The sequence below is a fragment of the Alligator mississippiensis genome, chromosome 1 (genome assembly GCF_030867095.1).
Source record: "Alligator mississippiensis isolate rAllMis1 chromosome 1, rAllMis1, whole genome shotgun sequence".
Classification (NCBI taxonomy): domain Eukaryota; kingdom Metazoa; phylum Chordata; order Crocodylia; family Alligatoridae; genus Alligator; species Alligator mississippiensis.
The window spans coordinates 310,744,868-310,768,627 of NC_081824.1; the positions used below are offsets into that span (position 1 = coordinate 310,744,868).

Below are 23,760 nucleotides of genomic sequence, written 5' to 3' on the forward strand. Positions count from 1 at the left end.
AGTTATTCCCTAATCTTTGGATTTTTAAAAGTTCTGACCTCATTATCTGGGTTGAAGAAGTACAGTGCTTGAGTATGGGTGGCAATATCTGGCTCTGAATATCCATTTTGATCTCTGCCAGAGGTTGAAAAAAATTATTTTAGTTTTGCTAAATTTTCCAATGATGGCACCTCTAACAAGGCAACATTTGATGTGAAAATGAGCCCTGCTGCCTCAAAGTGCAGACATGGGCTAATCCTGAGAGTAGAGAGTATGAGCAATCTTGTAAAAGTTGGATTTTATCTTGTCTCTTGTATTAGAAAATTCAGTAACGTGGAATATAAAAAATTGAATTTTTGCTAGCATTAACATTGTTTAGGTTGCATTGGTTTTTCAAGCTGATTGTTAAGACACATTGTATATTCATCACTAACAACAGGGGACTGTGCATTAGAGGACAAAGGCTCATCAAGTCATTTTCAAAATTATGATGCACCTTTAGATGCTTGTTACAGATGGCAAAGCAGCTTTTGCGTCTTAATGGGGGATTAGAAGAGACAAATAAAAGAGAGTGAATCTCACTCGCTGAGTATCCTCCAGGTTTATTCCCCTTTTAAAAACCATGCTTTTGAAGCACTTTACTGTTATTAGTAGCTAGATTAAAAACTAGCAAAAGTACCCTCCTTTGGTGTACAATTGGGCAGATGGCTTTTGATTCTGTGAAGACATCAGAAAATGTAAAGTTACCTGTGAAAATGAAATGTATTAAAACTCCCATTAAGCTTCTCCCTTATAATCAGGTTACAGAAATTATTCAAAGGGACAAATGTATTTTGCTTTGTTAAACTGCTGCTAAAACCTTCTACAGTACAATTGAATGTTCCTGAAGCTCCAATCTCATGCAATTAAACTGTCAGAAATATTAATACTGATGCAGATGAGTATTTCAGTTAGTTCTGATTTACTCTGGTAGGCAACACATTGTTAAAATGAATTCAGCACCATTAGACAGCTACTCAGACCGCACTATCACAGCAGTAACATTTGGTCCCAGTAATGGAATGAAAGCAGCTGAAAGAGGGACCATCATTTGGCTGGACTCACTACCCTTACTAGACATTTTCCCCGAGAGCAGGTTATCCTTTCATTGTTTTTAATTAATTTAATTGAATTTACATGAATTTGTTAAAAAGAAAAATGAAAGGAATATGATTACTGATAACATTTAAAATTTAGATTGGATATTATCCAGAAAGATTTATTTCAAGTGCTCAGCTTCAGGTTAGGGTGAAGTTGCACATTACATTTAGACATACTAAATCTGTCGAATGTTAAGCAGTGTTAATATTAGAACGTGCTATGAGTAATTGCACATTAAGGGTTATACTGTTTCTTGCCTGCACAACTCTGACTTGTCACTAGAGGTCTGACAAACGGAGGTGTGGCTAGGTGCCGGGATACCTGTGCCCTGTCTCTGCTCTGGGTGGTAGGGAAGGAGGCTTTAAGCAGTGCAGATTGGGATACTGGAAGACTGCAAATCATTTATTTTATCACCATGGAGCAGACAGATGTTACCCTAACATAAGCTAAGTAGCATGGTCCAGAGTTAACCCTTGCCAGAAGTGGCATAACTTTGAGAAACTCAGAGGGCACTTAGCACAAATTAGCGAGCTTTAATGTGCAGGCACTCACATTTTAAGTATCCTTAGTATGGTTTAAGTATAACATGTAACTTTGCCCTTAGGTACATGAAGAAATAGCCTTCAAGATGATCTGTTTACCAGGTATTTTTAAGTGACTTAAATATTCTGATTTGGATTTGTTTTTCAGGTGAGGATGACCTGCTCAATCCTCCCCAGGACACAAGCACAGGTTTGGAGGAGGTGATGGAACAGCTTAACAATTCCTTCCCAAGTACAAGAGGTAAGCTTTCAGCACTCAAAAGCATATATCAGTAGTTAAAAAGATAGATTTCATTAAAGATCACTCAGTTTGATGATATTTTAACAGATTGCGTGCAAGTGCACGCATGTTTATGTAAATGACAGAAACACCTGCTTCTGTCCCTGTTTTTTTCCCTGAGTCTGATTTGAGGTCTGTATGTTTGTTTTAAAGGCTACAAAGTAAACCTGTGTTACCTACACAGAATAAAATAACAATTTCCCCTACACCTACGCCAATGATAGGGCCACAGTAACAATTCACACGCTGTATTTCTTTCCTTAGAATTTTCCTCTCTTCCCTTTTTTTAGAGTTTTATTTTTTCTTTCCTCTTTTCTGAGAGGAATGTGAACCCAATCATATTAAAATGTAAAGCAGAACTTTCAAACTCATGACATTTGAGTTAGAAAGGAAACAAAACAAGTTGGTGGCTAGTTTGTGCCATGCAAGTGGGGAGTATGTTTGTACAGAGACAACTGTACCTATTTCAATGTCTCATTTCAATAAAAGTTCACCTCTTTTATTTGCTGAAGATAAGCACATGCATTATTTGAATGATGGTTTTCAAAGCCTTTTTAAAAGAAATGTCTTTTTTCTAAGTCAGGATAAAACATCCTGCTGTTGTATTCAAAACTGGAGATGGGACACTTCCTAGTAACTTCAGAGGGCCCACATAATTCCTGTGTCATTTTGTCATTGCCTTCGTGGTACCTAGACTTTGTGCAATCCCTGGCTCAACTGGATTTTTTTCCCCACAGGATATGTCTGATTTTTTTTCCCAAGCCACCCTTTGTGCCATGCTCTCCTTTCTGTGGAGTTTAGCTGTTTTTCTATCCTTTGATTTCAAAGGAAGTCCAGCCCACCAAAAGTGTTCTGATGATACAAGTAAAAATTGAAGACAGGCTGGAGAAATTAATGGGCAAATGAATAATAGAAATAGATTAAATTACAGGAATAGCTTAGAAAAAATTATCCAAGAAAATCAGATATTTTTACCTAAGTTTGTCTTCTTCACTGTATAGTCACTTGGGTACTGTACACCTTTAATTTAGCCATCAGACAGAGGAAATATGGGAAGGGTGTTGGAATCAAAATCCATAGTTAGGCACCTAAAAGAAAGTGTTCTGCTTTTTAAAATTGCTGAGAACATGCAGCTCCCACCGGTGTCAGTAGGTTTTGTAAGTGTGTAGCACTTCTCAACATATATGACATTTAAGTGTCCTACATATTCATTTAGGAGTCTAGCTTTAGGTACTCAGGTTTACGCATTTGCTCCATCTTTATTTTACTTAAATTCCTAATCAGAGCTGATGACATTAAAAATAATGTTCCTTTCCTAAATACAAACATGACTTTGACTACGGTGGTCACAATGTTAAAAGTCAATAATTCTGGAGGTGTTTAATGCAGAGTAGTTATTTTGCTTCACTTCACGTGAGAAATAGCTACAACACTTTAGATACCAATCTGTACTGACTGCAAGTAAATAGGGTTTTATTTTTTTTTTATCTCTGTAAATGAAACAAGACTTCCCAAATATAACTGACATCGTATAAACACTGTAGGGAGCCTTTTGTAAGCAGTGAGATTCTGTATTTTGTAATATAGTCACTCATATTTAATTACAAAAAGCAAATGTTTATGTTTGTATCCCAGTGCTGCCAAATGTGTGCATACATCGGTGTAGAATGGTTTCTTCTGTCAGTAACTGCCTTAGAAATGTATTATGCCAGGGGGTTCAAAGATATGGCTTGTGGAGCCACATTATTTGGACCCCTGATCTCCAGTTGACCCACACATCAAATGCAGCATCCACCAGAGACAGGTCCTAGACACAGGGCCCAAGGCACAGTGTCTACTTTGGAACCAGTGCTGCATGTTGCACCCATGCAGGACCAGTCCAAGACTCTCATCAACATGCCAAATCCAGCTTCCCTTGCCGGATCAGTCCAGGGCTGGCCATGAGACATGAGGCACAGGCAGCCTTCACTCAAACTGGTCTGAGACAGGCATCACATGCAGTGTGGGTCCTGGAGCAGATGCTGTGTGCGGCGCAGTTGCAGACCTGCCAGAGCAGGCACACTAGTGGAGGAAGGGTGTCCTGGACTGGCCCTGCTTGGGCGCCATGTACAGTGCAGGCACATGTGCAACATGTCACAGGCCCTGTGCACAGGGTTGGTCCAAGGCATGCCACTTGTAGTGTGAGTGACCCCCACGTCCCAGATCCAGGACCCACCTGCTCCCCAACCTGTGCTGCATGCAGTACCCACTCCAGGCTGGGCTGTAGCAGGTGCCATATGCAGCACAGTCCCAAAACATTTCCCATGGTGACTGGATCTGGTATGTTGGCAGGGAAGGTGTGTTGGACTGATCTGGCCCCCAGGGCCAGCCCTGTGCTGTTCATCTGGTGCATGGACCAATGTTGCGTCCATGGGACCAGATGAGTTTGACTGCCCTGTATTACGCGATGCTCTAAAAGAGATTGCAGATAAAAATATTACAAATGAAAAAAAAGAAAATATCTGGGGCAGATCTCCTGCTAAGCCATAGACATATAAACTAGAATATAGATGTTTAACTAGCAGTTTGATGCTAAAGACTGAGTCAAAGAGTTAAACGTGCCATGAACTTGTACATGTAGCACATCAGCGTAAGTGTACCACTCTGAAATCATTTTAAATTTCCTCCAGTCTGTCCAACTTAAAAGGACTGTGTGCATTTCCCTGGCTGTGAAGCCAAGGATGCTATTACTAGTTGCAAGCTGCCACCTTCTTCAAGAGGCAAAGCCATAGATGATCAGTCTCTCAGAAATTATATCAGGAATGCTCAGAGCACGTACAGCACAACCTCTGCAGTCCCATTACCAAATTTCCTAACACAAAGTTCTTTCTTCCCACTCCTTATTACCTAAAATATCCCCATGCTGACTACTTTGTTTTGGAAGTCTATTAGGAAAAAAAGAGGATCCATGAGGCTCAAAATTTTCCCTACTTCTTCCCTTCCACTAAATGAAACTAACTAGAGCTAATGGAGCTTCCTGGAAAACAGTTGCAGCCAGGAAGTAGGAAAAGTCTCACCATAAGACACAGGCATGTTTCACACACAGTTGCATTTTATATGCTGCCAGTAGGCTTCCTGGGATATGCCCTTGGCATATAGAATGAGGTGGCCCAAACTGAAAGAGCAAGGAAGTCTCATTCAGACTCCTCTGTTTCCCTAGCTATGCTTAAACTCATTTTCATGCTGGGTAAGGTTGTTTTTTTTTATTGGTTGACGAGTAATGAGGCTTACCCTCCACAATAAGATAGTCTGTGTCTTGAATGAGCTACCTTGCCACACAGCCTATATCCCTGGATTTTCAGAGGTTGTGAGATGCATCTGACATTTTCATTTAGATATTTTTAGTTACTATTAATTCTTTTTCAATGCTAACCCTTAAATATTGTTCAGCCGGGTTCACATTCCACAGACACATCCGCAGCAGCCCCATTCAGAACACTAATTGCTCTGCAACATCAGATCCGTCTGGATTCCTGTTTGTGATCCCTGAATTTGCAGACAGGAGAGAGGAAAACATGGTTAAGTGGTCTCACTCTTGAATCATGAGGTATTCGGCCACTGAGATGTGTGACCCTGTGCAAGGCACTTGACAAGTCTATGCCTCACTTTTCCCATGTGTAACATGGGCACAATAATACGTACCAACATGAAAGAGGGGCCTTGTGAGAATTAATGGTGTGTGAAGCACTCTGGCAACAAAGCTGTATATTTGGACTGAAAGGTGTGGAAGCATTATTTTCTTTCATTTTTTAATGAGCCTCACAGTAATAGAACTAGAGTAACAGAACTCTAAGCAGTAAGCAGAACAAGTTTATAAAGGATACATTTTGTCATTTGATCATTTTTACTAGAATTATAAAACTCAGAGAAGAGGAAATGTAGCAGCTTTCATAGCTGGAATTTAGAAAAAATATTTTATATTGTATGTCATGATATACAAATTAAAAGATAAGTTTTGTCTGGCTTAGCTAGGAGATGCCATGTGTAATGAAAATTGTTAAAGAATTTAAACAATGAGGGTGCTGAGAGAGGGCTTTTAAAAGCTTCCATGGTGATTGGGGTTAGGATTGATTGTATTTAAATCTTCACTGATGACCTGGAAGAAGGAGGAAAACCTCTCTGAGCCCAATTTAGAAAACATTTGGAGGAGCTGCAAGTCTCAATGAATAGGGACTATGAGGAAACCTTTTGAGTTTGCAAACTGGAAAAAAAGAGATTTGTTCAGGAGGAAAAAGAAATCCAAACTGAAATTTGTGTGGAATGGCATGGAGAAACTTGGGAGAGAGTAATGTTGAAAAAGACCTAGGGCTGTTAATGGGCAGTGAATAAAATGCATGTCTGCAGTGAGCTAGGAGCTGCAAAAATAGGCCAGTTTAATTTTAAGCTGAATACACAAACTCATCATGTCACAAAGGAGTGAGGCACTAATCCTCTTGTACACGGCAGAATCTGGAAGGCTGTATTCCATTTGCATCCCACACTACCAGAAAAATACCAACAAACCAGAGGGAGCTCAGAATGTGGGCCGAGGGGGGATTGATTTATGAGGCAAGATTAAAAGGACCGAACGAGCAATAATAGAGGTAGACACAACTGTCTGGGAATATATGAAGTCTTTTGACACAAAGAAGAAAGCAAATCTACATGGTGGGGTGCACGGAATCATGGGATAACATTTAAAAATAGAAAATTTAGCCTAAATATCAGGAAAAAACATCCTGAGGGTGAGAACCTGCAAGGCGGAGAAATAGTCTCCCAAAGGATATAGTGAAAGATGTTATTTGAGGCTTAAATGGAAATGTATAACGGGAATTAATCCTCAGTGTCAGGAAGATGAACTCATTTTTTTGTTATGCCTTTTCCATTCCTATCTTCTGTTAGTAGTCGTGTTCAGAAGGGCATCAGAATTTATCATTGATTTTTAATTAACTCCAGCACCTTCATTTTCAAGGAGTTTGCAGCTTGTAGCAAATTATGAAAGCTTCAGGCCTTAGCAAGACAACTTTGGACAAAGCAGATAATATCCTTGCATACCTGGTTATAACATTTTTCTTTTTTTAATTTAACCTTTCATAGTTCTTGGCAGATTTTTAAGCATCACAGAAGGACCTCCACGCCCCTTGCAGAGCCAACGTTTGGTGCTGAAAGCAGTTTAATTTCTGCAGTGGGAATTTCTGCTGAGTACCTGATGATTGCTTTCCTTAAGGAATTTTCCTATCCTTTTAATCTTTAAGGTTTCCCATCCATACCCCCTTTACTGTGCTGCTCTCAGCAAATTCACAACTGCTGCAGCTGTTTCAGACAGCTGCTATGCTAACTCAAAACAGATGTCAAAGCCAGAGGTCTGACATTTAGTGGAAATGTACTATTAAATACCACCTCAGTGGTTTATTTAACCCTGCTAGATAATGGGCCACAGAGGGAAATATTTTCACACTGTACTTGTGCACAAATTACAAAGTCTTCAGGGAGTATAAATAGAGCGCTTGGCTTGATAGAGAATAGTAGTATGTGATTTAAAAAATAAGGGACAAATGCAGTTCTGTGGATGATGAAACTACCATGTACTTAGCTACATCTCATTTTAAATATGTTCAGTGGTCATGGCTTGCAAATGGTATTTGTGAATGAACCAAAAAAAGCAAGTCTATACCTAATCCTCAGTTAATTGAAGCCAGTGACGAAGGCCCCATTGACTTTCAAGAGTGCAAGATCTGGGGCTTCAATAGGGGCAAGGAGATGGTATTCATATTAGTTCTTAAATGAAAGAACAAAAACCCTAGACAGAACTTAAAAAGACTTTTTATGCTAAAATTAAGTATGATTAATGTGCCACAGTCCTTTACTGTGTAGCTTAATTAAGAGAGTTATGGTGAGCCCAGAATAATAGATCAAAAAGAGCCTTGAAAATAAATGTATCATTTACAAGTCCACTTTTATTTTTTTAACCTTGTTTTCTTGTGTACACATGCTTTTTTCAGTCATGGCTATTAATATATTTTACAGATAATTCCCCACTTACAGCACTGGAATCATTTTCATTAATTTGGCAGCAAAGTGCCCTGCCTTACTGTTTGAACACTTCTTTCCACATTCTTAAATTACATTCCACGTTCCACAATCAGTAGAAGAAACCTCTGAACCAGTGTACACACAGTGAATCTCAGCACTGCTCCTTGCAACTAATGGCCATGTTTCCTGTTATACTTAGGATGTGTTAATTGTGCTTAAAATGCAACCATCTGTACTTTCAGAATTTAAAACACATACTAAGTGCAATGATATTGTAGCAAACTTGCAAGTTTTTCTGGAAGGAAGTATCTCCGGATTCTATTAAGTAGCACATGGTCAGCTAGCATTGGACTGCTCCACAAAGATAAAGGAGTTCAAGACTCAAGTGCAGTGTGAGGGGTGAGACTAAGAATCAACTGATTGTTGGTCCCAGCCCCAGCACTGCACTAGAAATAGTTCAACATTGCTAGCAGCAGAGACCTAGCTTGCCCAATGGATTGAGCAATGATACCCTCTCCTGGGCTCAGCTCCCCATCGCTCCCTCCATTAGCTACCAGCTCACCCCAGCATGCCAGAGATGCTCCTGCCTGCTTCACCCAGCATTTGGGAAAGATACTAGCTCTTCAGTCACCCCAGGAAGCAAGTTGGAAGAATGGTCTTTCCCACTTTTGAGTCCCTGACATAATAGCAAAGCTGTGCTGGCCTCACCCCCACGCCCCACTCCATGGAGATGGCAGAAATGGAGCAGATGGAATGGGGGGGCAAGACCAGCAGCACTGGCCTCACCCCCCCCTCCCCCACACCCTGCTCCGTGCAGGTGGTAACAATGGAGCAGAGGGTTCCCCTCCCTTTGCTCCTTGGAAGTAACAGCGGCACCAGTGGTGTGGGGGGTGTGGGAGAAGTGGGCTTGGGACACTGCAGGGGGGGCGAAGCCACCAGTGCTGGCTTCAGCCCACCCCTCCCCCCTTCCATTGTCACTGCCTGCAGGGCCAGCCACGGTGGCAGGGAAGAGAGAAGCAGGCCTGCTAATGTCCTGCCCTCCCCCTGCTGCCACAGCAGGGAATAGGGGAATGGTCCCAGTCCCCAAACAGAAGTGGGAATTGGGCCTGGGCCTGGCACAGGGGGATGAGAAGAGAAGCGGGCCCACCACAGCGGTGGGGGCAAAAGCAGGCTCAGGCCTATGCGGTCGTGGGGGGGAGGGAAGGGGAGGAGTGGGCCCAGGCCTGGGTCTGATCTGGCAGCAGCGCGGGGAGGGGAGGAGTGGGCCTGGGCCTGATGCAGGGGAGAGGAGAACCAAGCCTGAGCCGAGGGAGAAGCAGGCCTGTCGTGGCGGTACGAGGGGAGCAGTGACCCCGGCCCAACATGGCAGCAGCTGGGGGAAGGGAGGGGAGGAGCAAGTCTCCTCCCCACCTCGGGCCCAGGCCAGATCCTCCCCAACCCCACCCTCCTTCCCATCGGCTCTGAGTCCATTCCTCCCATTCCGCCGCCACTGCTGGGTTGGCTCAGGCCCTCTGCTTCCCCCACCACAGTGGGCCGGCTTCTCCCCACCCTCGGGCCCAGTCCTCCCCCTCATTGGCCTCGGGCCCACTCCTCCCCTTCCCCCGCCACTGCAGCAGGGAGGGGGATTGGGCCCAGACCCCAACAGCAGGAGGTAAAGCGGGGGAGCAGGCCTGGATGGCAGGGAGCAGGGGGGACAGGGCTCCATCCCTGCCCAATCCCCCTTCCTGGTATTCTTGATGGGCAACTGGCTAGTATCCTCATATATTTTTACACTACTTGGAGCCCTGATTGTGGTTGATGTCTCTTGGAGTTACTGCAATACAAAGTTTTTTAAAGTATTATTATTGTTTTTAGTACTCATAGTATTAGAAGACAAATTTTCTTCATCAGTGTTTACTATGCAGGCCCCAGTCTGAACCTCTTGATAAATGTATATCAATTTTATCTCACAGAGTTCTGCATGGTGGGAGCTGCTGTGCCACATTTTGTTCAGTTAAAGTACAGTAAGTTTAATAACCTGACCCCAAATCACATGGGGGCTATTCTAGCAAATCAATATTTGGTGCTTGGGCCTTTGAATTAGATTCTGTATGTTATTGGCCCCATGAATGTGTGAATATGGATTTATAAAGTAAGCACAATGGATTCCCCTCTTGTTTTGTGGAGAGAGGGGAACATGGAAAGAACCAAGCAGAAATTAATACACACTGTACCCATGGCACTGTACAGAAACCTATTTAGACAGTCTTCAGTGAAGTAGAGCAGTATGTCAAGTTGCTCTAAACAAGCCAGTTCAAGTACTGGGAGCAACCTAGCCACAGCAGCCAGGGGGTCTGACATGGGCTAATTTACCCTGCTGACATCTACCGCGTGTCAGAACCCCATTTATTTTCCAACACAGTAAGATTCGAGTGAAGAACAAATATTTGATGGACTGGTTTATTTTCTTTGTTTTGTTTTTTGATTTTTTTTCATGATGAGAATGCTTATTAGGATGGGGGAGGGAGAAAGGAGGGAATATATCCTGTCACATCAAGCATAAACTATTTGCCTTCACTGTGAAGTCCCTTCACAGCCTATTTGCAATCTCCCTATCATCTCTAATTCACCATTGAGATATTGACTCCTGTCTCAGATTGTCCCATGATGCCAGCCTCCCTTGTCCACTTGTTAAATATTCAGATTATATATATGCTTCCGTGCTTTATCTACCACTGCTCTTCATGCTGTGAAGTAGCTTCCTGTAAACATCTGCAAAGCAACTTCATGATCTTCCTACAAAACTGTTCCTTAAAGCTCCGCTTCATCCTGATGCCTAGAAAAAACTGACAAGCAGAAGTTATGCTGCTGATAGGATAAAGCTATTATTTGTCCTCACCATCACTATCTTATTGTTTCATTCTTCTTCCCTGCTTGTATGTAATCATCTCTGGTTTCATGTTGTATATATACCTCAGTCTCTGAGAGAGATCTGTGAGACATAGTCTGGGTTTTTGTATTTGTGTTTGTACATTGCCCAGCACAATGATGTCGTGGTCCAAGATTGGATCTTACAGGTGCACTGGTAGTACATGTTGTTAAATGTGATAAAACAAAAAAGGAGCATAGTTTTTATTGGCATAGTTCCGGTGGTAAAGATGAGACTGTGCATACAGTGTATTCCATTTCAGGACCAGACAAATAGGGTATGCACTTATTCAGACTTAATGTAAATAGCATGTAGTGCTGTCAGTGTTATAGTATATCAGTACCTGAAAATTAGTTCCCATTATTTTTCAAGGTTTATTATATCGACTCTTTGGCGGTTCTGTCCCCTTCACCCTTTCTGTGTTATTAAATGGACTGCCATCATGTTACAAAGTACAACAGTAGGGCTAAAAGATAACATGTATTTAAGTAGTTCATGACTTAAATATTATGCAGATAACCTGTTTGGTCTGATGAAAGCAGTAGGCAACAAATGGGGAATGACATTGCGGTGCTCGTCCCAATATTACGTGTTTACTAGTGTGCAAACAGAGTACATAAATGGACATTAGTATTGATGGAGAACTTGATTTTTCTTTCTCTTTTGGTTTTTGTTTTGTGGGGGGTTTTGTTCAAACTAAAACACTGGAAGAAATTCAGGGTGAAAAAAATGTGCCTCCTATCAAGGCTGTGAGATCTTTGAACTGCTGAGTGCCAGTAATGCAAGTTTAAGATGCATCTGATTTCTTGACTACATCAATACACTTTAAAAACTGTGGGAAACCTACTTGATTCTGACCAATTTCTAATCATTCTTTTCTTTCATCACTGTTAGAATAAGTTCACCTACCTTTCCTTTTCATCCCTTATTTGCCTGCCCTCGTCCCTCTTTATAAATGCATACATCCCTCCATGTGTCCTCAGCAGGCTTCTGGAAATGCATATCAACCACCTGGGAGGGCTTTACATAATCTTTAATGTGTGAAGCAGAATGCTGTAGCCTGCTAATTTGAAACTCTTACATTTTAGGTGCAAAAGCAGGATATTCAAGCCAGAATAAATTGCATAAGGTCTAAGTGCATTCATTATGAAGTCAGGGAGGGAAGATTTTTAGACTAATGTTGGCTGATAGAAGGACTTAAATCAATAAAGCCTTCATGCACCCTTAGAAAATGAATTCAGAACCTTTGTGCAATTCCTGTCCTCAGCAAATGGTTCTAGTAGGCTGATTGCACAGGATGTTTCTCCAAGTGTGTATTTGCCAAACTGAAAACAACATCAAGAGTTTTTATATTTTCTTCTGTCCAGTTCAGTTACTCCATTATCTGTGACTTTCAGTGCACCACAGTTCTTCAGTTTGTTTAAAAAAAATTACACTGATTTTTGTTGTTGTTGTTGTTGTTATTACATTATCTCTGTGTTAAGTTCCTAAGTGGAGGTTTTAGTGTCTCTCTCAGTTATAAACTATATACTTATGTGTGATTTTTTGTTTTTCTTTCCTTTCTGATGCCTCTCCTTCTTCCTCTCTCTCTTACTAAAGGAAGAAATGACCCTGGAAAGCCAGTGAGAGAGGTTAGTGAGATTCAGGCTCACTGCCATGGCTTCTGTTTGTCACATCTTGCTTCCTGTGTCTGGCATTTGTGTGACAGCAGTGTGGGTTTTTTGCTGAGTGCATTCCACAAGTGTGCTGTAACATACAATACCTCTCAACTTCTGATGGGGAAAACACGAGAATAAGACTGTGCCTTACCTCCCAGTCCCACCAAGGGAGAATTGTAAGGAATGGGAGGAGAGCAGACCATGAAAATTAAATCTTTCTGACATTTCTAGGTAGAATTAGCCCACATGTAAGCAGAGCAAGTGTGCATGTGTGTGTTTATATATATATATATATATATATATATATATATATATATATCATAAATATATATATAATATAAATATAAAGTATATATATATATAAACACACACACATACATAAATATATAAACTATATCTATCTGTGTGTATACCTCTCTATTGTTTGATCAATTGATCTATTGATCAATTGATAGAAAGATATACATACACCATATCAAGAAATTAAATAGGTTTTTCCTTTAGAAAACTGAGGGTTGAGAGGTATGTGAGACTCACAGTTCTTTTTTAATTTGCACAATAAAGAATGCTACTAACATCCACCAGCTCCACAATGCTGCATTAAAATATATAGAGATAAAAGTGTTTGTTTATGTGCTTTAGAAGTGATTGGTATGATGGAATGGGATTTATATAATGGTATGAGCTTTCAGAATTTTTACATTTCTGCCTGTACTGGAGCAAAAATGTTTTGTGTGGTGTTGTCACATTACCTTTTCAAATATTTCTAGTGATTTTATTTTTACTATTAAGCTGCTCTTCAAATCTCTTGCCAGGTATAATGCCTGAAAGATTAATTGCCCAATAAAATTGTTATTAAAGATAAAATATTCAGACGGTGTTATGGTGCAATCACAGATCACAGTAGGATGACCTTTCATCCACAGAAGATGCTTATTATGAACGAGGAAAGAATTAAATGGTAGCCTAGCCCTGGGAGGTACTGTACCCAGGCCTGGAACTGCATACAACCATAGCAAAGTCCCTTAGCCATGCATGCTACACTGTGTAAACTGTGCTTTTCTCTCATTGGGTGTACTGTGGGGAAACTGGTATACTCTGTTTCCACAAGGGGCTTGTACTTGATTGATTAAAGTTCTCATTAATGCACTATTGCTATTGCACACTAAATTTACTTCCTCTAATGTGAGGTACTAACTAAATGCTCAGTGGCAAGGGTGCATGGTCTTTTATGACGCTTAATATGCAGTAGACTAATTCTCTTGTGTATTGGTGCATTAGTGTGGCTTTTGCCATGACACGCTAATACGCAGTAGAATTAGTCTACTGCACATTAAGCATCTTGTGTAGAGACACCCAGTTTAAACAAGCCTTCACTCGTAGGAGATTATTCCTTGCTTATAAGCTAAGAAAGAGTATCTGACACTTCATCAAGCAAGTTGTGCTGGCTTAGAAATTCTATAGAAATTATTTGTAATTCGGTTCTTCTTATTTACGCCCATTAAGCTTGAGCAGAACTGGCCCCTCCTGTTGATATTTCATTGTTCTCTGTTATATTTATGCGTGTTGTTAAAAAAGAGAAAAGGTTGCTTGGGTTCATTTGATAGTCTCAAAAAAAATAAAATAAAAAAGGTTTGCAAATTCCAGTGAGTGAAATGCCACTAATGCAATCCTGCAAAGTGCTGTCTCCAATGTAATGCTCAGCCCTCTCAACTCGTGTTTTAACTGAAAAGGAATGAAGGGTACTCACCAGTGTGCAGTGTTGAGCAACAAAGCAAGTTTCTCTTAGTCAGTACATGTGCAATGATATGTGCTAAAAATCTTTGTCTTTAGGTGGAGCATAGCAGTGGGGTTTTATCTTTTTGGCCAGGTTATGCAAAGCCAGACGTGCAATTAGAAACACAGGCCCAGATTTTGATCCTGTTGTTCATAGGGGTGCACTGATAGAGATTTTTTGGGCCTATACCGACCGATAGCTGATATTTTAAGGAGGCATATCAGCCAATACCAATCCAATTTCCAATATGCAGCCTGGCAGCTTGAAGAGCAGTGTCTGGCTAGTAAGTGTGTTGTGATGGAAGGGAAGGGCCATGTGGGGGCAGATTGAGGCCCCTGTGGTAAAGGAGGGAGTAGGGCAGGGTGTGGGGGGTGTGACAGAGCCATGGCTCATCCAGGGGGCGCAGGGGAAGGGAGAAGTAGTTCCCGTTGCTGTGCATCCCCCAGAACGGCATGGGGGACGTGTGTCCTACCCCGGATCTGTGTGGGACAGGCTGCCACTGTGGACTGGGAATAAGGCTGCACCAGGCTCTTTCCATCAGGGTCTGGGCTGGGCAGCACTGAGAAGGGGGCTATGGAGAGGGGGATGTAGGCATCTCAGAATTTCCTGTAGCCCCCTTCACAATGCCGCCTCCTGCTGCACCCCAAACACAGCCCACCCCAGCCCATCGGGAAGAGCCTGGCATAGCCCCGGCCCCAGCCTGCAGGGGTAGCCTGCCCTGCTCCACCCAGATCCAGAGAGCACATGCCCCCCATGCCCTCCCAGGGTGCATGCAGCAGTGGGAGCCACCTCCCCACCCATACCCTCCAAATGAGCCATGGCTCTGTCCCATGCCCTGCCCTGCCCCAGCTGGGCAGCACCTGCCTCAGCCCCTGCCCCAGCCCCACTCCCTCCCTCACTGCGGGGGCTTCGATCTGCATACCCCCACTCCCCTTCTCTCCCCTCTCCCCTTCTACCACAACAGACTTACTAGCTAGACGCAGCTCTCCAAGCTGCCAGGCTGTGCTCCTCTCCATCTCCGTGCTGTGCTGCAGCTGCATGCATGCACGGGACATTTATTGGCCACATTATCAGCCACATCAGGCAAAAAAAAGCCAATTTTCAGTAGTCATTTTTCTTTATATTGGTGCTTATCTGATATCGGACTGAGGTATCAGTGCACCTCTAGTTGTTCATTTTAGGTAGGACAACTCCCATGAGTTGTCCAATGGACTTCAAGGTACCACACAATTATGAAATAAGCGTATTCTGTTGGGGTTTCTTAGTTTACTTTGCATCCTCTTTTCAGTGTCTGAACACTCTGTTCCTGTTTATTTCTGTGATAAGCCACAGTGTGAGATTCAATTACTGTAGCCTCACCGAAGGGTCTTAATTCCAGTACAGCCTTTAAAGCAAATTCAGCAGATACAATACATATCATGCTGTATGTGACTAGAAATAATATAGTTAGCATCTGCAGAAATATACTGCTCTCCTACTTCCACGGCAAATACACATGTATTCATATTCACTCTTTTTTACGAGACTAAGTTAAATTAATGCTTTCCATGTCCATGTTTCTCTCTATTGTTACATTTCAAACTCAGTGAGGTGTTTTCTAAACAATAATGTCTTTTCATCCTTTCAGTAGTTCTGGCATGGAGGAACGTTTTCTTCTTTAATCTGATATTTAAAAAAATGATGTAATGACTACTTTGACAGCTCAGTTGTATTTAAAGTAGCAATAATTCAAAGCAAAAATCTGTAACATGTTTTGAACTGTTCTCTTTTTAAGTGTTTTTCAGGCCAGTGTTTTTCCCATGTGAATCTTTATGCGAAATATAGCAATCTTGAGTCTTGGAGATGCTAGTAACCAAGGACGCAATAGAAAAATCATAAAAGTGTAAAAACAGTCAATGAATTGGAGCTGGAAATAGGTATTAGAGAAGATGTGTTTATAATGCATCAGTGTCTAAGGAAACCTTGCTTATATTGTTCTCAAACCATTATGGTCTAGATCAGGGGTTCCCAAACTATGGTATGCATAACCCCTGGGGGTACGCAATACATCTCTGGGGGGTACATGAGATAAATTGTGTAATAGCGGATTTACCTTTCATTATAATAATAATTAGCATTTAAGGGGTTCAAGTATAAAGCATAGACTGGTAGGGATACACAGGCAGCTGGTAAATCTGGAAGGGGGTACACAATAAGAAAAAGTTTGAGAACCTCTGGACTATATTGTCACAGCTCTAACCAGGAGAGGAGGAATCCAACCTTTTTCTCCACTGCACAGTTGAAAGAACACAGTTCAGATTGTAACTGTAGCCAGTAAGGAGGTGTGTAAGAGCTATTCTAATCCCCGTCCACCAACCCAAAAGCTAAGGGACACAGCGAGTGATCCATTTTGCTTCTCACTGTAGGTAGCTGAGCACACAGAAAAGTATTCGTAGGGAAGGTAATGTATGCCCAATCAGGGGGAAGGTGGGGAGGAATTAGAGTTCGTTCTCTATTCAGCTTGTTGCCCAGTTACAGGAGAGTTGTGCATGTCACAAAACAGCCCAGAGCAGTGACATCGTTCATGCTAATTGTGCTTTCAGTGCTAATGTGCCTATTAAAGTAGTGGGAAACCCACTGGAAAACTTTAAAAATGGAGGAAAACTGAAGCACAATAAATACTATTAAATAAAAAGGTGTGGTGTAGCTGTGAACAAAATGTGATGATATACTTTGTACTAAAGGGCTTTTTTTATTTCTACCCCCTTGGGCCAGCCTATATTCTTGGCTTTGCTACATGAGAGTAAATATGGTAATCACAGAATTACAGCAGCAATAATTACAGTATCCCATATATTATTTTTGTATAATAATAAAATACGTGTTGGAATCTGGCTATGTAACGGGTTTATGGCCCTCAGGGCTGGATGTCTGTGTACGGCATTCAGTATGCTACATTTTACATTTGCTTATGCTACAATTTAGAGAGAAGTTAATTGTAGAAAATATTTTATTTTTAATTATTTTGGACTGAGATGTGGTTATTGTTTCCAGTCCTCTGACTATAAAATAAGATTGCCTTCATTAGAAGTCCAAGTTTGTGCATAAGAAAAAATATTAAGCCTGTTCAAAAACTAATTTATCATCTCCATAAATGGAAGGGATAATATTTTATGACCCACCAGGATTAGAATGATGACAAATGTCTTGAAAAGCTGGAATCTCAGCATTGTTTCTAGAGATAAGATACCTGAATTTAAAAGTGTCCATTAAAATTCTCAGACCCTTCTTTTTCTTTCTGACCCATAATTTTGGGCAGGTGAGAATGAAGAAATGATTTGGTAGTAGGTTTTGTTTTTCAAACTAAAAAAGAAGCTGCTGGCAAGACTGGAGTATTGCAGGTTATGCAAATCAGGGCAAATTTATGCCAGTAAAACCTTTGTACAAAAGTATACATATGCATTTGAATGCATCAGGTAGGTGGAGCACACAGTGACAGCAACAGTTCTGTTTACATGAGCATCTGCATTCTAAAAGATATTTTTCGTTGTTTACAACTTATTCAGAAGTCCATTTTTCATGCCGAAATTTTCCAGGACTGAGCTCAACTTGAAGATGATTTATCTGATAGTTTAAAATTGAGCAAAGTTGGTTCAGTTGTGTTTAAGTAAAGAGAGAGTAGCAAAAATGCCCTAATCATTCAAACTGAAAGTTAATTTGTAGAAGATAAAAATACCACCTCAGCCACCCAGGAAATGGGAACCTTAAATTACATATAGCAAAAAAGGAACTTGTGCAAGCTTTTTCACACAGCTTTCTCTTACTATAATCATCACCCATGGTGCAGAAGGTTCATCTCCAGCAGGTGCCCTGCTACCTTATTCTTCCAGTTTATTCAGAGCTTGACCATTTTGGTAGCTATGTGGGAGGGTTGTCTAATGGTGTAATTTATAATGGTCCACCAGACACTAGGCTGAGATCCCAAGTGTCATTTCACATAGGCCACAAGATAGCTGCTGGATGATGGTCATTTTTGATCACTGTTGTCCTCAGCCAGATTTGTAATACTATGTTCAGATGAAAGGGGCTTAATACCAGTTATCTGTTGTGTGAATTGACTAACCCAACTTTTAGGTACTCCTGACTTCTGAGATGTCTTTTTATTGTTTTCAAAGTTCTTAATTTGCCATCCTTGGCACAGAATGGCAACCTTCAGCGTTCAAGGCTCTGCCAGATGTGCAAGTAAAAGTATGATGAGTGATCCATACAATTATGCCTCCTGCCAGGCCACCCCAACATGGCAAGAGGCATGATTGCAGGACTGAGCATCAGATCCTATCATGCCTTCCTGCCAGTGCAGGGGGAGTCTGGGATCATGATCCCAGGCTCCCCTCTGTACCAGCAAGTAACAAGCTCCTATGGCTAAGAGCCCCCTCAGCTGATGGGGCTCCCAGCCACAGAAGTGTACCATGCACTCCCACAGCTCAGGGTCCCATCAGCCGATCTGGGCTCCCAGCGATGGGGGCATACCATGAGCCTTGAAGCTAGAAATCCACAGCTGATGGGGCTCCCAGCCACATGGGCACACCTGGCCAGACATTCGGTTAGTGGCATCATAGGAACCAGTCACAAAGATATTACATAGCTTTCTTGGGGAATAACTTTGTGGCTTATTTGTCATTTTATGATGCCATTAATTGACTGAACACATGGCCAGGTTACAACTTAAGAGGTGATGACTGGTTAATCATGTCTTAAATGTAACATGTGGCAGGGACCTGAGAAAGAGAATGAAGTGAGGCTGAGCGGCTTGCCTCATCCCGACTCTCTTTCTTGCTGGCTTTGCAGACTGCATCTCTTTCACTTGTGCTTGATCTAATCTAGATTTAAATCACAAATGAGAATGAAGTTGTGGTCTTTTTTGGAATCCTACTGTGAACAATGCAGAACCATAGCATTGGCAGACTGCTTCAGCAGCTCAGGCCATCAATATATTGTAGCTAGAACAGATAAACCCTATTGCCAGAATTACATGTAGAAAATGACTTGACTGTACCTCTCATAGTGTATCTTAATGATATTACCTCTTTGCTTTTATCCTCATTGAATTCAGTTTTTAAAATAAAGGAGTTAAAATGTTAAATTAGTGAGTGACTTCAGAGTAAGCTGTTTGCCTGTTAGGCTATTCTGATTAAACTATTAGAATTTTTAGTCTGCACTCACTTTGCATGCTTATCAGCCAATTAAAAGCAGGATGGATCAAAATGTGGAAGTATTGTCTACTAAATCCATTAGCCATAGATCACTTTCAGTGGCAAACCACCAGCCCAAGCCAGGGGTTTGTCACATATGTCAGAAAGTGGAGAGCTGTATGAGACTCATCCCCCTATGCCAGAGATGTCAAACTCAAATGAGTTGGCAGGTCTAGTCCAGACTGCGGAGCTTCTTGCGAGCCACATGACCCACCTTCAGGTCCAACCCAAGGTGACTCCATCAATTTGGCCAGCACCCTAGGGGGGTTACCATAGTTTCATAGTAGCTAGGGTCAGGAGGGACCTGAACAGATCATCTAGCCTGACTCCCTGCCACAGGCAGGAATGAATGCTGGGTTCACAAAACCCCAGACAGGTGTTCATCTAACCTCTTTTTGAATTTGCCTAAGGTAGGGGCGAGGACCACCTCCCTAGGAAGTTGGTTACAGATTTTGGCCACCCCAACTGTAAAATATTGCCTCCTGATCTCTAATCTAAACCTATTCTCCATCAGTTTATTACCATTGTTCCTTGTCACCCCAGGTGGGGCTGGGGAGAAAAGGGTTTTGCCTATTTGCTGATGAACTCCCCTGGTGAGCTTGTAGGCAGCCACCAGGTTCCCCCTCAGCCTCCTCTTGCTGAGACTGAACAGGTTCAGGTCCCTCAGTCTCTCCTCATAGGGCCTGTCCTGCCCTCTCACGAAGTGGGTGGCCCTTCTCTGAACTCTCTCCAAGCTGACCACCTCCTTTTTAAATTGTGGGGTCCAGTGCTGGACGCAATACTCCAATTGCAGCCTAACCAATGTTGCATAGAGGGGAAGTATCACCTCTCTGGACCGGCTTGAGATGCATCTTTGGATGCATGACAAGGTATGGCTGGCCTTGCTGACTGTGGTCTGGCATTGGCAGCTCATGTTCATCTTGGAGTCAATAATGACTCCAAGATCCCTTCGTCTCTGTGCTTTCAAGAAGGGAACTCCCCAGCCTGTATGTATGCTGTGGATTCCTTCTCCCAAGGTGCAGCACCTTGCATTTATCTACGTTGAACCCCATCCTATTCTCGTCTGCCCACTTTTGTAGTCTATTTAAATCTAGTTGCAGCCTCTCTCTCCCTTCAAGTGTGTCCACCTCGCCCCACATCTTAGTGTCATCAGCAAACTTGGACAGCGTGCTTTCCACCCCCTCATCCAAGTTGCTGATGAAGATGTTAAACAGTGCGGGCCTGAGGACTGAGCCCTGGACCTGCAGATTTAAAAATGTGTAGACCTTCCAGAAGATCCCTAACTACATCTGCGCTGACCCAAGGCCTGACAGAGCTATCCCCGAGATTGTCCCTACCTCTAGTAGGAGGGATGTCTCAGTCCCTGTTCAGGAAAACAGAGGCAAAGAAACTGTTTAAACTGTTAAAAATATCGGCTTTCTTGTCCAGCGTAACCACAAGGTTACCATTTGAGTCTTGCCTGGTGCCCTCTTCTTGCTCCCAATGTACTTGAAAAAGGACTTTTTGTTGTCCTTAATCCTGGACGCTAGCCTGAGTTCCATCTCTGCCTTGGCCTTCCTAATAGCCCTCCTACACTCATGGGCCGAGGAGGAGTACTCCTCCTTGGTGATAGCCCCTCCCTTCCACTGGTCGTACACCCCCCTCAGGCATTGCTGAATGCCCTTGCTGAGCCAAGGGGGTTTCTGAGCACTCTTACCCCCCTTGCTTCTCTCAGGGACTGTTACCCTTTGGGCCTGGAGGATCATCCCCTTAAGGTACGACCATCCCTCATGAATGCCCATCTCCTTTACCTTCTGGGCCCTCAGTGTCTCCCCCAATGCCACCCACATTGCCCTGCTTCTGAATTGCATGCCAAGCACGGTCAAAAACTAGAAATTGTGCAGCATGTAACAGGGTGGTAGGGAAAAGGTGGCAGCATTAACTCCCTGGGTGCTGGCTGTGTCAGCATAATATCTTTGGGAGTCATGACAAGGAGCCCTATGGGCTAGATCTAGAGATATATAGTCTGGCCAAAGAGAAGCCACATGAGCTAAATGATCCACCTCCACAGACCACATCTGGCATACAGGTCATGTGCTGGGTATCATTTTATGCCATCTGTATTAGGATATGGAGTAGCTTTGAAGATGCTGTGATCACCCTGCCAGGTAGTTTTATGATGCGATGGTTACTAAGGAAAAGCAAAATTAACATAAAAATAAGAGTATTTGTTATCTTAAATAAATTTCCCTAATGTTTAAGGACATTATACCAGGCATTTTTTGTTTAATTTTTCTAGGTGGAAATAAGTTTTAATTAATTCCATCCCAAGCATCTGGACACTGCTGATACCAGCAGTGTATGATTATTTGTATACTATAATATTTGGAAAAAAACAATTTAAGAGAGTTTCCTTGTCTTCATGAGTTTCCTGTATATCCCCAGGGGTGTACAGAGTGCAGATCTCAGTCCAGGCACCCAGAAAAGCAGCAATGGGGAAGTCCATGCCAAGCAGTGGGCAAGTTTAATTGATGATGGGAGGTTCCACAGGAGTCCTGTAAGCAGGAACTGCATGTGAGGAGTGTTGAAATGTCTCCTAGGGGCCCTTGCCATGTCCCTTCCTTACCTGGACCCTCCCCCTCCCCCCTCTCTCTGGACTGTGCCAAATCAGTCCAGCTGCTCCTGTGAAGAAGAGTTGTGGCAGCATGTGTCTAACTGTCTTCTAAAATGACCTTCTGCTAGTAGGGTTCCGGTCAGCAGAGTGAATCAAACCCCTCAGGCAGTTTCAACATATCTTTGTAGGATGTGTTTTAATGGAGAGTAATACTGTAACAAACAGGCAATTAACAACAAGTAAAGATTCCACAAAGGTAGCTCCCTGGAGGGCATTAGTGTGAGAAATAGGTGTAGATCTTTATCACTAGAGTCCTAGAATAACCATCCTGGGGAAAACTTTCATTTTACAACATGCATTGAGGTTTTGCACCCTGTTTATCCAAAACAGCATTCATATCTCATGGTATTAATGAATACCATTGATACCAGTGACTACAGCTGACTAAAGCTACAGACAAGCATTTGTTTCTACTGGTAAAAATGCGAGAGATTGAAATATCCCAGAAGCAGGACGATCCATTTATTCCAGACCCCTTATTGGAGAGCTACACACGCGAGTTCTCTAGCCATGAGGCACAGGAGGGCTGCTCCCTGGATCTCCCGGCCCTTAGGGGAGCCCTTTACTTGACAGCCTGTCCTCACCCTTGCCTGGAAATGGGGCAAGATGTCAATAGGCAGTCCCCCAGCGTTTAAATTGCTTTGTGTGTAGCACATGGGTTTATTAAGGCCAAAGGCTCAGGGAAGCATGATTGGGAAAAGCTGTCCAGGCTCCCTGGATTTTAAAATCACTGTGTACACAACTAACTGGGTGACACATGCAGCATTTAAAGCATGCCAGGCTGGGAGCTGGCATTCAAACTAGTGGGGTAGTATTTAAAGCCCAAAAACCTAGGATCTAGTGTTGGGCTTAGCTCCCTTGCCTTGGTTCTTAGCCATATGGGCTTTGATATCCCCTCCCATGCCACTCAACTCAGTGGTAGCAGCAACATGGGGAAGGTAATATGCACTGGCTTTTCAGGAGCTTTGTTGGAAGGAAGTTTCCCCGCATACAGTATGTTTAGAACTGGTACCCACAGCCTTCAGGAGCAGAGCAAAGGAGACAGTGGGGCAGAGCTCCTCTCCATCTTCTCCAGACCAGAGACTTCCTGGTTTGGAGAAGAGGCATAGAACAGCAGTGGCTGCTCCCCTCCCCACATAGACCAGGCTAGGAGCAGAGAGCATACAAGAGAAGCTCTTGCAAGGGAGATCTTCCAGGTTGATGGCCAGAAGATCTTTTTCCAGTAGGGGACATGTTTCCCTCAGGAGACATTGCATGAATGCTTATACACTTGTCCTTTATACCAGGAGAACAGCAGTTCTCCCAGTAGAAATGTAATGCCTGTATGTGGCCTAAGTAAACCAGAGCAAATCCTTTATTTGAAAAATAATAGCCTTTTTTCCTGCTAAATGAATATCTGCAATCCAGAAATAAGAAGGCAGATTAATGTATTTGAAAGAATTCGGTAAACTTATTTGTGACTTATTTAACTCTTTTGTTTTATTGCAGCTTTAGATATTCACTAAAGACCTGATTCCCATTGACTCCAATTAGCTTTGGAT

The 23,760-nt window shown here is 42.4% G+C and overlaps 1 protein-coding gene across 14 annotated transcripts in view; it reads left to right on the forward strand.

Annotated features, from left to right (window-relative positions):
* The window catches only part of DMD (dystrophin), a 2,172,325-nt gene that overhangs the window by 2,145,676 nt on the left and 2,889 nt on the right, over nucleotides 1–23,760 (forward strand). For all 14 annotated transcript variants that reach the window (XM_059720821.1, XM_059720816.1, XM_059720817.1 and 11 more), the window contains one exon: nucleotides 1,810–1,902. In XM_059720821.1, coding sequence (XP_059576804.1) covers nucleotides 1,810–1,902 — 93 coding nt within the window. The remainder of the gene's footprint in view (nucleotides 1–1,809; nucleotides 1,903–23,760) is intronic.